The 14,385-nt window shown below is 29.4% G+C and overlaps 2 protein-coding genes across 5 annotated transcripts; both read right to left on the bottom strand.

Annotated features, from left to right (window-relative positions):
- Positions 1-1,769: 1,769 nt before the first annotated feature.
- Positions 1,770-3,296, bottom strand: LOC131179335 (peroxiredoxin-2). Its single transcript, XM_058146031.1, has 3 exons — positions 3,025-3,296; positions 2,788-2,867; positions 1,770-2,165 (listed from the first exon to the last, which is right to left on the bottom strand). Exons 1-3 carry the CDS (start codon positions 3,177-3,179, stop codon positions 1,912-1,914), a joined length of 489 nt encoding a protein of 162 aa, XP_058002014.1. The 5' UTR covers positions 3,180-3,296; the 3' UTR covers positions 1,770-1,911.
- A 3,086-nt stretch (positions 3,297-6,382) lies between these two features.
- On the bottom strand, positions 6,383-9,457 carry LOC110636140 (protein NRT1/ PTR FAMILY 1.1-like). 4 transcript variants are annotated; one of them, XM_058144779.1, is made up of 6 exons: positions 9,234-9,457; positions 8,803-8,897; positions 8,560-8,678; positions 8,242-8,459; positions 7,497-8,053; positions 6,383-7,404 (listed from the first exon to the last, which is right to left on the bottom strand). In XM_058144779.1, exons 2-6 carry the CDS (start codon positions 8,820-8,822, stop codon positions 6,492-6,494), a joined length of 1,827 nt encoding a protein of 608 aa, XP_058000762.1. In that variant the 5' UTR covers positions 8,823-8,897; positions 9,234-9,457; the 3' UTR covers positions 6,383-6,491. The 4 variants fall into 4 exon arrangements, with proteins under 4 accessions (XP_058000762.1, XP_058000764.1, XP_058000763.1 ...); XM_058144781.1 differs by having other exon boundaries at positions 8,560-8,656; XM_058144780.1 differs by having other exon boundaries at positions 8,803-8,856.
- Between the last annotated feature and the right edge of the window lie 4,928 nt (positions 9,458-14,385).

Here is a 14,385-nt window from a genome sequence, read left to right as displayed (position 1 = left end):
GGTAAATGAACAGTTAAGGCTTACTACGGGCCTCGGGGGCTTTAGGCTGGCCCAGGTCCTAGTGCCGGTCCGGCCCATAGGTTGGGTCGTGACACGTATGCGTCTAAGATAAGAGTTACAGAGATGAGAATGTTAAGGTGGACGAGTGGCCATACTAGACTAGATAAAGTCCGTAATGAGAGTACTAGAGAAAAGGTAGGAGTGGTGCCAATTGAGAATAAGTTGAGAGAAGGGAGATTAAGGTGGTTTGGTCATGTGAAACGTAGACATACGGAGGCTCCAGTTAAACAAGTAGAGCACATTAGGTTAGAGGATAGAAAGAAAAATAAGGATAGACCTAAATTGACCTAGAGGAGAGTAGGACAACATGACCTATAAGCATTACACATTTCGAAGGATTTAACCCAAAATCGTTTAGAGTGGAGAAAGCGAATTTATATAGCCGACCCTAAATTTTTGAGATAAAGGCTTAGTTGAGTTGACATATATATATATATATATATATAGAGAGAGAGAGAGAGAGAGAGAGAGAGAGAGAGAGAGAGAGAGAGAGAGAGAGAGAGAGCACTTAGTTAAATTTCATTAATACGGTATTTGTTTTTCCTTCATAAAATTGAAGATTTTTAAAGGAAGGGAGAGGGTTTAAATCTTTAACTTCTTATACCATGAGGTAGAAACTCAACCATTGAAAATCTACAGAAACTCAATTATTAGCAGCTTGTGGAATTGAGTCCAGCAAATTCAAACCCATCAAATGGTAGAATGAGTTTTACGCTATAAAGATTAATTTTAGCTTCATTCATGATGGCTAATATAATCAATTTGCTTACCACCCTCACTATGATCATGCTATGCCTTTTTTAAGCCAGATGAGTATCGATGCTAAGAGTCCTCTAATCTAATGATCGCTTAACAAAAATGCTTTTAAGGCATGCAGGTGCAACTAATAAGCACTCCCAAATCAAATCAAATACAAGCACTCTCTGACTGTATGAGTATATTTATAAAAAATTAAAATAAAAAAGGCTCCTAATTTATAGGCAAGATTCTTGTGGAAGAGGAGGTCCAAAAAAGGCTCCTAATTTATAGCCAAGCCGCACGGAACATTGTCAAAAAGAACTTAAGTCACAACAGTTCGCAAGATTCATGGGCATTGTGGAATGTGTTACGCGTTGGCTGTGAAATCAAATTCTTTTGAATTGACAGCTAGAGATATTCCAATGGATTTGCTGCAAGCCCAGGGTCAGAACAAGAACCAACGAATCATCCATTGAAGTCTTGGCGTTTTGTTCAAGATTTTGGGGAATGGGTCCTATACAAGAAGGAATTGTTCTCTTTTCTTCAGTATGAATGCATAGATGATAATTTTGATTCATTGAGCAGCAATTACCAGTTTCTACACCAAAGTCAGAAGGCAAATCCTGATCTCCTAATAACCAGGGAAAAAACCCCAAACAGTATCCATTACATGTACAGTCCTGAGAAATTTTAATACCGCGATTGTATTATGATTATTGATCATGATACATTCCATCAGAATCAACAATCATGGTGCATTTCATCACAATCAACTATCAGAGTTTTTGACAATGAGACGCACCACCATGATCGATCAACATTAATATCAACTGATGCAAAATGATAACAATAATGTATTTCCTTTCAAATAAAAGTAGAAAACCTTAATCCCGTAGTTTGATTTGAAATTAAAATTAATCCAAATTAATTGATAAAAGAGATATTTAATTAAACAATATCATTCAATTCAATTTGATAAGCAACTCCTTTATTTCTTTAATCATCAAATACAGTTTCAAACAAAGAACTAAGAAACAGAATTGACAAAATAACATATGGGATACACGTTTTTGAAACAAAGACAAATGGAGTGCAGAGAACTACTAGGGGAACTTAAAGTGCCTTCAGGATTTCATCAACACTGGAAACGGTGAACTCTCCACCCTGTTCAAGATTTGCAGCCTTCACCTTGAGATCATCAACCAAGAGAGCAAACCTCCTAGATCGAGTGCCAAGTCCTTTGTCATTCAGGTCAAGCTCAAGGCCAAGGGCATGTGTATATGTTGCAGAGCCATCAGCCAGGAATTTGACGTGCTTGTTTTCAGGGTAAGTTTTTGCCCATGCTTTCATTACAAAAGGGTCGTTAACTGCAAATGATCCAAAACCACAAAGTTAGACACTAAAACATACAACAATACAATCATACAAGATCATGATCTTTGATCATGATAATTGCTTTAAGCTAGCATTAGAGTTCACAAAATTCCAATTTAAGTTTTAGATTCCTTCACAAAGATTCATTATTGTCAACCAAAAATAGCAACCGTTCCAACATATGAGAAAATTCATCACAAAACATGTTCGTAAGGACAATTTCTCAACAAAGAAACTCACTTGAACAATCTTTGCAGATGTTTAACTTAAAACATCAACAACTAAGACTTAATCCTAAACTAGTTCGGCTATTTTTCACCATCCCGCAAAATGCCTAAAAATGAAGAGAGAATTGGAGCATTTTAGTCGTTTTATCAAATTTCCATAAAAATGAGAACCAGAACATCATTTCACCAAGTGCCCATCCAAAACAGAGAAATCAAAGCTCGAAACTTTTGGATCAAAGGAATCTGTTACTCATTAAATACTTAGCAAATGCCAATAGATTTCCTGGAACCAAGTAATAGGAATTCACAACTTGCCGGCCAAAGTTGTTGACTTTGTTTACTACAATATTACCAGCAAAAATAGTAAATCGTTTTAGAAGAAATGTACCGCTAATGCACAGAATTTCTGCAACTCCCTTCGATTTCAGCTCCTCTGCTCTCTCAATAAACCCAGGTACATGCTTCAAGCTAACACACACGACAATCACACCAAATCAAATTGATTTCTCAATTAAACAAAATCTCAATTATGATTTTTCTCCCAAAAGACGATTCCTCTAAAAAAATTAGAAATAAAATATCAGTAGTAATCGACAACGGATGGAGAAAAACAAAGAAATTTTACCTGCAGGTAGGGGTAAATGCACCGGGAACACCAACGATTACAACCTTTTTACCGGCGGCGAGGGAGTGGATGGACACCTGCTGGAGCTGATCTTGCTCGTCGAAGTGAGCAAGTGTTCCATCCGGTAGAGTATCTCCAACGGCAACTGGAGCCATAGCTTAATCAAAGTATCGGAATTTTACAGAAGGGTTTGATTTAATCTATGGTAAGCGATAGCGAGAATCCTCTGCAACTGAGAAAGCTTGAAGACGCGTGTTTATATAGACAATGGTAAGTATAGCAGATTGAATAAAGAGACAAATATTATCTTATAAATTATAAATTATGTTTTTTTTTTAAATAATTTAAATAATCTCTTTTCAAGAAAACAAACCTCATAATTTTTATCTTTTTAATAATTAATTATTAAGTATTTATCTCATTAAATCTCATAATAATTAACTCAGTTATCATTTAATAAATTCCTTAATTTTGAATAGAATAAATCTTCCTATCAAATTATATGTATATTAATAAATAAATTTTTAATTTTAATTTATAAAATTACTATAATCCATTTTAAGAACTAGAATTTTATAAAAATTTGATTAGATTAATTTTTTTGTTAATTTTTATATTTAAAAATCTAATGTTTCTGTTTAGAAAAAAAATTATTTGCAACAAAAAAAAATCAATTCAATTCTCACACAAGTATACTATTTTTAATATAACTTTTTTTTAATATGAATTTTTTTTTAAATTAAAAAGAATTCAGCTCTCATATTTGAACAGAAATTATTTTGTTTGGATATAGATAAATTCAAATTGTTAGATAAGGGCTTCTAACAATTTAATTAATATTTTTTATTATTATTATTTTAAGAAAGTTAGAGTCTAATGGACCTAAATTTGATGCAATTATCTTGCCCCATTTTTAACGATGGACACAACATTTAGATTTAGGGGTGCTAATAATTTAGATCTATATGTTTTGTATACTTTATTCATAAATTATTATAATATTAATTTATTAAATTTTTTATTTAATAATATTAATAAAAAAATCAACCATATAGCATTTATTTAGATATATAAAGTTGGTGACAGATATAATAATTAGAATTATTTACGAGAGTTTATTAAATAGACACCCACGTTTAAACTACTTCAAATTAAAAATTAAAATTTTGAAAGATATCCTTTTTAATTGGAGTTTGGTTATGGATAAAAATATATAAATAATGTTATAAAATCATGCCACATGTTGAAGAAAGTAATTTAAAATTTTGTCGCTTATTATTTTCTCAGTACAATTTTCATTAACACCTGCTAATATATATGCCACTTAGCAAACATGCTATTTGATTAAGTTGATTTTATTTAAAAATATAAAATTTTTAGAATTTAAATAGTATAAAATATTTAAATTTTCATTTTAATTAACATCTTATCTTTTTTTAATTATTAGTTATAAAAAAAATTCAAATCTTATATATATATATATATAATTCACTAAAAAATTATTTATGAAATTTAAAAATTTATTTTAAAAATATTTTTTATATTTAAATTTTTAGAATTTTAATAATAATAATAATAATTTAAATATAAAAATTGCCATATGTACGTAACAATTAATTTAAATGAAAATATAAAATAATCTATCAATCAACTTATTTCAAAATTTAAAATTAAATGATATAAATTAGTATTAAAAAATTTATATATTAACACTTAAAAAAATTACAATTAACTCAAACTTTTATTATTAATAAACATTTGATTATGAAAATATAAATATAAAGAAATATGCATTGAATTATATTATTAAAGAAAAATATAAATATTATGCATAAAATGCATGCAAAATGACTAGTTTAGATTTAGATTTAGTTGTTTTGTGCAATTTTTTTCTTAGAGTTTAATTCTTTATAATTTTTTTATTACTTAAAAAGAAATTTAAATATTTAATTTAAAAAAATATTGACCACTAATTTTTTAATTTAATTAGATTAATAAAAAAATAGTATTTTAAATTATTAAAACTTGATTTATTAATTTTTTATTTAATTGAGTAAATAAAATAATTAAATAAAAAATTTAATTTTTTAATTTTTATTAGAAATTTTTTTTTAAATTAAATGTGAGAATTTATTAAATATATATTTATATTTAAACTATTTTAAATTAAATATTAAAATGTTTAACGACTAGCCCTTCTTGAGTCCTTGTTAACCATATCATGCACGATTATGGTCAACAAGTTCATTTCATATTATTATTTTATAAGAGTTACCAAATTTCCCTTTGGAAAAGGACAATTTTATCTTAGCCCTCATTTTGGTCAGATGTTCAAAGGATTCTAGAGGGCTTACACACTCAAATATATATATATATATATATCTTGGCTTGTTTAGTTTAATATTATTGAATTACTCACTTGTTTAAAAAAAAGAAAAATTTTATAATTAATGTATTTTAAAAAAGGTAATATAATCTAAATGGTAAATATAACCAAATTACCATATAAATATATGTTATAATTAATATAAATTCAGTGTTTGCTTAGAAAATGACCTTCTCCTTTAATCCTAAAGGAAATCATTTTCAGGTTCTAAAATATGTTAATTTTTGGATTGATTTAATATTGATAGACTCCAATTTGAGTTATTATAATTTAAAAAATAATTTTATTATTATTAATTAATTAATTAGTTGTAAAATATGCTATTTTACTAAAAGAAAAAGTATTCAACATCATATGATGCCTTAAAAGAAACTCTCATTTGATGGTGAAATCATGATTATTCAACTATAGAATGCATCTTCTACAAGTAAACGTTCAAAGTCTCCAAATTTTGAAAATCAGCCTTCAACTCATTAAGGGATGCAGCTTTATTATTTTTTTTAATAATTTAAATTTGAATATAAAATATTAAAATATTGAATTTATTCAAAATTCATTATGATTAAGATATAAACTCATCAAATTATATATTTTTATTATTTTTTATTTAATTTTAATAAAAAATTTGAAAAGAAATATTAGTCAATAAGAATGCAACTTTGGCACGAGGGCACTGGTTGACTGTGGTCTTCGTCTTCCATTTACTCTGAGCCATAATTATTCCACCATTGATTGTGGTTCTTTAAACGCTGAAATATGGAAATTCCTTCTAAAAATCATTGAGCCTCCAGAAAACTACTAAGCAGAGGCAATCCACTTGCATTATTGGGTTAAACATGTTAGTCCACAAACACTTTTTTTTTTTTAATTACAAATATATGCTTAATTTTTTTTATAAGAGAATTTAATGATTAGAATTCTAATAATCCTATAAAATTATTGGCTAAAATTACTATTTTTATTGGAAGAACATTTGGAAAAGACCCATTTAAGATCTCTAATTGAGGATGTAAATTTCAACTGCATTTGGGTTTTTATGAATCATATACATTGTTATCTAATATCCAAAATTAGTGTGTAATCAAACAACAGCATGTTCGATAGGAGATCCCACTTGCTTACCCAATTCTTCCTCTTCTATAGTATCTCCCTCATCCCAAATCCTGTTGTTCTCACTTCCATAGGCTTTACTGCAAAACAAGTAGTAGAAGAAGTTGAGCACACTAAGAAAAGAAAGAAGCCAATAGTAATAGTCATAGTGGCCTCTGTTGAGATTATTTGATACCCAACTCGCTTTGCCATCATTTCTAGTGGCACGACTCAAAATTGCCACTATAAGACTCCCTAGCAAATTTCCAAATGCCATGCCCAGTGAGAAAAGAGCCACCCCAATGCTGGACATTGTCTTGGGAAACTGAGAGTAATAGAATTCTATTTGGCCAATTGCATTTAAAGCTTCAGATACTCCAGTAAGGCAATGTTGTGGTACTAGCCACATTGCAGACATGTTAACTACACCTTTAGGCTTATCTGCCAATCCTTGTTTAATTGCCATGGCTCGCCGCTGGTGCTCCACTGCTCCAGCCATTGCTGTGGATACACAAGAGAGTAGCAGTCCAATCCCAATCCTTTGTTTATTGGAAAGTCCTCGAGGTCTTTTAGTGAACTTTGCTATTCTTGGAACCAAAATTCGATCGTAGATGGCAACCCATATTGTCAAAGTGAGGATTGCAAATGCACCAAGGGAACCTGCTGGGATTTTGGCCTTCCCCACGAAACTTCTGTCCATGGTTTCAGCTTGGAGTACAGGGAATGCATGTTGGCTTATGGTCACTGATATCATAATACCAGTAGACCATATTGGCATGACTGTGATCAATGCTTTTAGCTCTTCTACCTGCTTAACCGTGCAAAGATTCCAGGGATCTATAGCTAATCCTTCACTATCCAAGTCCTTCTCAGGATTTTTAATTACGCAAGCTTTGTTTAGAAAGCTGAGGGGGAAAGCGAACAAATTGTATACATTAACAACATCACTGACGTCATATATATGCTGTAAAATTTTGATTTGATTTATGATACATACCTGAGTTTTTCTGTTGAAACTACAAGGTTTGAACCCTTGTGATGATACCATCTATCCGAATCATTTTGTGGCAATGAGTGGTGTCTGTTCTTCCAAGCCGCAGCAATTACTTGGGCAAAGCTAGAAAGCAAGCTCTTGTTTGCCTCAACCTTAATATAGCGGGAAGAACCCATGAGGAACAGAACAGTTGACAAGAGCATAAACCCTACAGGAACTGCAAAGCCCACAACCCAACCAGCCATATCTTGGATAGCGACTACGAATATAACTGAAACCATGACTGCCATTCCAACTGAAGCATAATACCAGTTGAAGAAGCTCTGTAAAGTCTTGTCATTCTTCGGGCCGCCAGGTTTGTCAAACTGGTCTGCTCCAAATGCTAAAGAACAAGGCCTAATGCCACCAGCTCCTATAGCCATCAGAGCAAATGAGGAAAGAAGAAACACCATCTGTGCTGCATTTGGGGATGCACAGCCTTGTAAATTCCCATCTTTTTGGTCACAATGTGGAGGCCTTGCGCTTGGAATAATGGCTGTTAGCCATAGCAGAATCATTCCCTGCACGACGAACATTGCAGTGCTCTTCTGATTACATTTAAACACAGAACACATAAAAAGGGCATCATTCAGAAATTCAAAATTATTCCTGATTGATGATTAATAAAATGGAATTCCCAACATGAAACATATAAATTAATGAGAAATTCTGAGATGCATTAATAGACCCTGTAAATTAATTTGCTTACAAGAAGGCTGACAACTGTTCCAAGCACGATGACACGGAACCGACCCAAGTAAGAATCAGAAACGAAAGCTCCGAAGATAGGTGTAAAATATGATATGGCTAACCACAGAAACAATATAGTAGCTCCAGTGGCACTACTCAAGTTATATTCATTTTGCAAGTACAAGATCATATTTGCTTGAAGCCCAACTCCAGCAACCTTCTCAAAGGTTTCATTTGCTGCATAAAATATCAAAATTATTTTTAAAAAATCATTAATTCCAACAAAAACTTTGAACATTAATTAGAAAAGTTATGAAATTAATTGTGTTTTAATCACCGATAATGAAAGGCATGGTCCTGAGGCCACCGTTTTTCCGTTTAAGTTCCTGGGTTGAGTTCCTTTCATCCGTGGTGGTCTCCATCCTTTGTTTCTCCTGTAATGAATTTTTTCTTCTTCTACAGTTATATATATATATATATATATATATATATATATATATATATATATATATATATATACATATTGAAAGAATGAACAAGAACAAAGAGATGGATTTTAGAGTTTAAGAGTGGAGATTACGAGGAAGGATCCTTCATCATCTTTTTGGTTTAGCATCAAATCCGTTCTTTTGGACTGTACGAAGAGTGTGACGAGTGGTAAATATCAGTTCCTATCTGCCGTCGCGCGAAAACAATCTAAGCATATTAGTGACACATGATAGCTTCATTTTGTAGCAGACTATAGAGATACAAATTACAAACTGTCCGGCCTTTGGATTTAATACATAGTGAGGAATATCTCTAAAATAATTTTTGAAGAAAATTGAAACTTCTGCATTTTAACTTGGTGATATTGTTGCTTTGAAAAAGTCTCGGGTTCGAGCCTAAATTGAAGCCAAATGAAAAAAAAGAGAATAACATTGAATTTTCAAGGAATTAATGTAGGACTAACTGATGGACCTTGCTCTATAAGCGTAAATTCAATGAAGTAATAATATAATGCATACTTACAAGCTCTTCAATCTCAGAAATGAAGTCTCTGATATCTTTCTTAGGATTATCTGTGGGATGGAGAGGCCTAAATCTGTGGTTTTATGATAAGGGGAGGTCAAAGAATAATGCAGCAGCTAATTATTAAGCTGCAATCCCAAGGCCACAATTTGGGTTTAGGAGTAAATTTCAGTGATATGGGTTGCCATATGTTCTTGAAAGTTGAAACCTTGAGTGGAATTCCATTTATGGGGTGTGGCGACTTTCATTTGGGTACGTTATATGTCCATTATTATACGGTGTGTTTATCATGAGTTCATGACCAGTGTCGTTACTCGTTTCATAACAAACTACCTTTTGAGGTCAGTTGCGCTTTCATACGATTATTGTGACTAATCTCAGTAATTAAATGACTAACTTTATTGCTTTACTAATATTACATAATAAATAAATTATTAAAATTTCCCTTGAAATCTGGTCTGAGAAATTTTTGAAACACACGCATTGATAGCTAGCAAAGCGTAACTTATGCTGGTATCTGCTATTCTTGAATACTCTACAGAATTATTCATTTGAATTGTCAAGAGTCTCACATAGAAAAAATACAAAGAATTTAAAGGACTTACAAGAGTGAAAGGCTAGTTACCTGCCATTTTAGTAATGGTTGGCCTTTGTTTGAGTAAGCCTATTTCACTCCTTACGGACTCTTGCCCCGGCCTGTTCACTAGCCTCCATCAGGTAGTAAAAAAAATCCAATATTATTTTTATTTAGTGAGCTATATGCATTTTCAAGAATAAATCTCAAATGAAGGAGGTTATATGATCGGCCGAAAATGAATTTCAATTCAAATAATTAAGATCTCATATGTTCTAAAGAAATAAATTTAGGGCAGCATCCTCCATTTGATGGGATAGCATTTGAGTTAAGTCTCTTAAGATTCAACTTCACAGCTGCTCCATCAAAGGCAGAGCTTGCTGAATGTATCAATCCATTGCGAGCTTGCAGAGCATGCATGGGATTTGCTTTTCCTAGTAATTATCTGGATCCAGCCATATCAATTTCCTATAAAACATAAAGAGATTTTAATCAGAACTGCAACGAGCAGGCAAAGTAGAAGAGCCAGTTTGCAGCAGCTGAGGGCAAATAATATACTTTTGAAGAAAACATGATACATGAATACTACTATCATGACATCCAGAGTGTAGTTTTCCTTGTACCAGAGATAAGCACTTGACATATTTATTTGAATTCAACAATTTGGATCCACCATTCCATGAGTAAACCTGACAGGAAATGGAAGCTAGGTTTCAGTTGCATATGTTTGCAAATCCTTTAATATGCATACAGAGAATCCATTCTGTATTTATTTTTCTGGGCATATTAGCCATATGCAAATGAAATACCCGGCTAAAGAAAAGATGGATGAGCTTATAATATACCTTGACTCTGGCTCCTTGTGGAATGAAGTAAGAAATGCCATTGGCCACCACTAGATTATGAACCTGATCCTCATATAATGTCCTTGTGCACAATGCAACGCTATTGACTGTGTCATAAGTTTCACAAGGAAAACACTAATCATTCGATCATTTTAATTTACCTCTGTCTGCAACTGCAACTCCTCAAGTGGTTCAAAGAATTCAATTAACATGCACTAGAAAAGAAAAATGTTTAGAAAGTGAAGAACAGATACAATTATTGCTTGAGACAATATTTATACAAAGTGAAGAAAATTCAGAAAAACACTTGAGGAAATGAACATTTATGTATATTTTGGCAATTGCATTGACTTAATGATAAGGAAATTCTTGTCTAGACCCATCCACTGTGGATTCAAAATAAAAAAAATATAAAATTCATGTATTTAATAGTTGGATCTTACTATATATCTTGTTTTGCTTCCATGATGGACTGAATTTAGGTGCCTACTTAATTCATACATTTGGATTTTTAATAGGGGGCTCTAATATCATTATCATTGATAACATTGAGAGTTAAATTATTAGATAAAAAATTTTGCAAGGTAAATAAGAAATAAGGGAATTGAATTGCACTTGACTTAAGGAGATTTCAATAACGACGAGAAGAACAACACAAGAAGTCATAAAAAATCTTGAATAAAAAGATTCATCTAAAGAAAAATGGAAAATGGATTAACTTCTGTAAATTGTAGAATTATGCAATGTGGAGTAGAAAATTTCTGAGTTCACTTCCAAGTAGGAGTAGCAGTAGCAGTAGGATTACTATTACTTGACAGCAACAAGTTTTGAACAGATAAAAATGAAAGCTATGGAAGTAGAAACTTCAAAATTAAGAGAGTGAATTTCGAAAGAATGAAAAGGAAAAGAAGATGCAATTAATCAAGAAAAAAAAGGAAAAAATTCAGCATTACATTATACCTTCCGTTCTTGAATCCCAGTTCGTTTATTTTGATCTTTCTATCTTCGCTGCCATCCAATTATCAACATTTTCTACCTCCTTGAAGATTACTGATGGTAGAGTAGTTACTCTATTTTCATCACTATTCTCTAAAACATCCTTAAAGAATGCAATTCTCATCAAGAACCTCATAACTTCTTTCTAAACCTGACCTACACTCATTTTCGACAACAGCTTGGAGCGTGTTCATTGAGAGATATTGAAGTTTCCATATAGAATTACTAGCTATGCATAGGGTAATTTATAATTTTTAACTTTTTAATTTAATTTTTAATTAAATTTTAAATAAAGATTAATTATTATTATTTTTAAATTAATTTTTATCTAAATTTCTTTCTTATTTAATTTAAATAAAATTTCACTTGTTATAATAAATTTTTTTAATTAATTTATAGTGTAATTAATAAAAATACATTATTTAATTCTTTATATATATATATATATATATATATATATATATATATATATATATATTAATAGTAGTTTTTATGATTATTTTATTTAAAATGTAATAAATTTACTTTATTCAAAATAACAATTTAAAATTTATAAAATTTTTATATTTTATCTCAAAATTTATGTAAATTAATATTTATTTTTTATAGATTTAGAAAAATATATAATTTCACATAAATTTAATGACCATAATTCAAATCAAATAAAAAGAAAATAGAGAAAAATAACTACTATCCCTAATTTTGTTAAAAAAAATGTATTAATTATATAGAGAGTGTAACTTATGTATTAGGTGGACTCTAACAATAGATTTTTTTTTTATAAAACTTTTATAATTAATGATTAAAATTATTTTGTGAGAAAAATATCACAATATAATATATTTCACTAATCAATATAATGTATAAATGCAAAATGTATATATAAATTATAGTTCTATATCAAACATAATTAATATTTAATCAAATTTAAAATAGAAACCGTTAATTTTTAATTATTTTATTTAATAACTATTATTTAATAAATATTATTTAATAGAGAATTACCATAGATATCCTAATGATTCATTTGAGATTGTAATAGGAAAGTTACATTAATTAGAAATTAATTTTACAAAAATATTTATTTTGATGAGATTAAAAAATATTTAGAAAATATTTCATTATTTTAAAATTATAATAATTTAATATAATTAATTAATTTAAATTTTTTTAATAAATAATTTTAATAATATAGAATAGAGATTAAATATCAACTTGATGCGTACATTTACAAAAATAAAACTTTAGAAATAATTTTATAATATTTATATATTGTCTTATACATAATATATTTTAAATTAATAAAATTTAGATGAATAACAAATTTTATTTTAACAAAATTAAAGTGTAATAACTACATTAAATTTATTATTAAAATTTTAAATAATAAAATTAATAAATCAATAGCCTCAAATAATACATATAACTCATACATTATGTTTATATATTTTTAATTTTATTTTATTGTATATCTCATATATATAAATACATAACTATATAAATAAAATTTTATTTATTTTTCCATATAGCCATTAGATATATAATTTTTTTTATTAATATTAAGATATATAATTCTAATATTTTTATAATAAAATGAAATATTAAAATGTTTAAGAAATAATAAGTAAAAATTTATAAAAAAATTAATAATTAAAAAAATTAATTAAACATATTTAATATTTTTAATTATTTAGTCATAAAATTTAGGTAACAAAAGTAATAATAAAGATATTTAAAAGAAAAATAAAAAGAAATTAAATAAAAAATAAAATTAAATACTTAACATAAAAAACAATAATTACTATAATTATAAAGCAAGACAATATCCGTATGGTAAGCGTTAAATGACAATACTAAGAGAGAATTTGCCCACATGACAATATCAAGAAAAACTCATTAAGCCATTTTAGTAATGAAAATTGAGATAATAATGACAATAATAAAAATATTTAAAAAAAAATAAAAAAATTAAATAAAAATGTAATTAAATATTTAACTTAAAATACAATAATTACTATATTTATAAAGTAGGACAATATCTATATGATAAGTGTCACGTAATAATATTAAGAGGAAATCTATTTACACTGTAACACTAAAAAAAAGTATGTCTACCTTATATATAAGAAAATTAAATAAAAATAAAATTAAATATTTAGAAAAAAGAAAATAATTATTACAAGTATGAAGTAAAACAACAGTTGTAATTAGGCTAAAGTTAGGTTACTATTACTTCCTAATTTCTCTGCTAAATCATGGCCTTGCATTGATGTACAATACACTTTTTATTTTCTCTCCTTAATTGTAGGCATCTTGTATAAATACTCTCATTTGCAATAAGAAAATCATTCAGCCTCTTACATGTTATAAGAGCAGATACCGATCTTACATAAGTGACCGGGAATCTCCTAACACCTCCAGGATTTCGACATACAGACCATGCCTGATCATGATTTTTCATCCCTTTATTTTCTAATTCCTCGGATAATCCTGTAACCATTCTTGTTTCCTGTCTTCTCAATTCTCAAAGGCAAGAATTATCCAACATGGAGGCATACTGCAGCGATGAATGCTCTCCAAGCCAGAAGGATCTTTGCCAAACCAGATGCAAAGGGACAAGCACCGGCTTGGGAAAAGTGTAACTCGATGGCAATTTCTTGTATTTTTAGTGCTTCGATCCCAGAATTACATGATTGCATTTGTAGGTACAGCCTGCAAATCTTCCCACATCTCACGG

The sequence above is a fragment of the Hevea brasiliensis genome, chromosome 4 (assembly GCF_030052815.1).
Source record: "Hevea brasiliensis isolate MT/VB/25A 57/8 chromosome 4, ASM3005281v1, whole genome shotgun sequence".
Classification (NCBI taxonomy): Eukaryota; Viridiplantae; Streptophyta; class Magnoliopsida; order Malpighiales; family Euphorbiaceae; genus Hevea; species Hevea brasiliensis.
The sequence above is the reverse complement of the archived record's forward strand: the minus strand, read 5'-3'. Positions and strand labels throughout refer to the sequence as shown.

What these genes read in the sequence shown, in the direction of transcription:
- LOC131179335 (XM_058146031.1), bottom strand. Translation starts at nt 3,179, where the DNA reads ATGGCTCCAGTTGCCGTTGGAGATACTCTACCGGATGGAACACTTGCT. An exon ending in GCATTTACCCCTACCTGCAG is followed by an intron (nt 2,868 to 3,024) that starts GTAAAATTTCTT and finishes CGTGTGTGTTAG; the next exon opens with CTTGAAGCATGTACCTGGGT. An exon ending in AGAAATTCTGTGCATTAGCG is followed by an intron (nt 2,166 to 2,787) that starts GTACATTTCTTC and finishes GATCATTTGCAG; the next exon opens with TTAACGACCCTTTTGTAATG.
- LOC110636140 (XM_058144779.1), bottom strand. Translation starts at nt 8,822, where the DNA reads ATGATGAAGGATCCTTCCTC. An exon ending in GACCATGCCTTTCATTATCG is followed by an intron (nt 8,460 to 8,559) that starts GTGATTAAAACA and finishes TATTTTATGCAG; the next exon opens with CAAATGAAACCTTTGAGAAG. An exon ending in GTTTCAACAGAAAAACTCAG is followed by an intron (nt 7,405 to 7,496) that starts GTATGTATCATA and finishes TTTCCCCCTCAG; the next exon opens with CTTTCTAAACAAAGCTTGCG.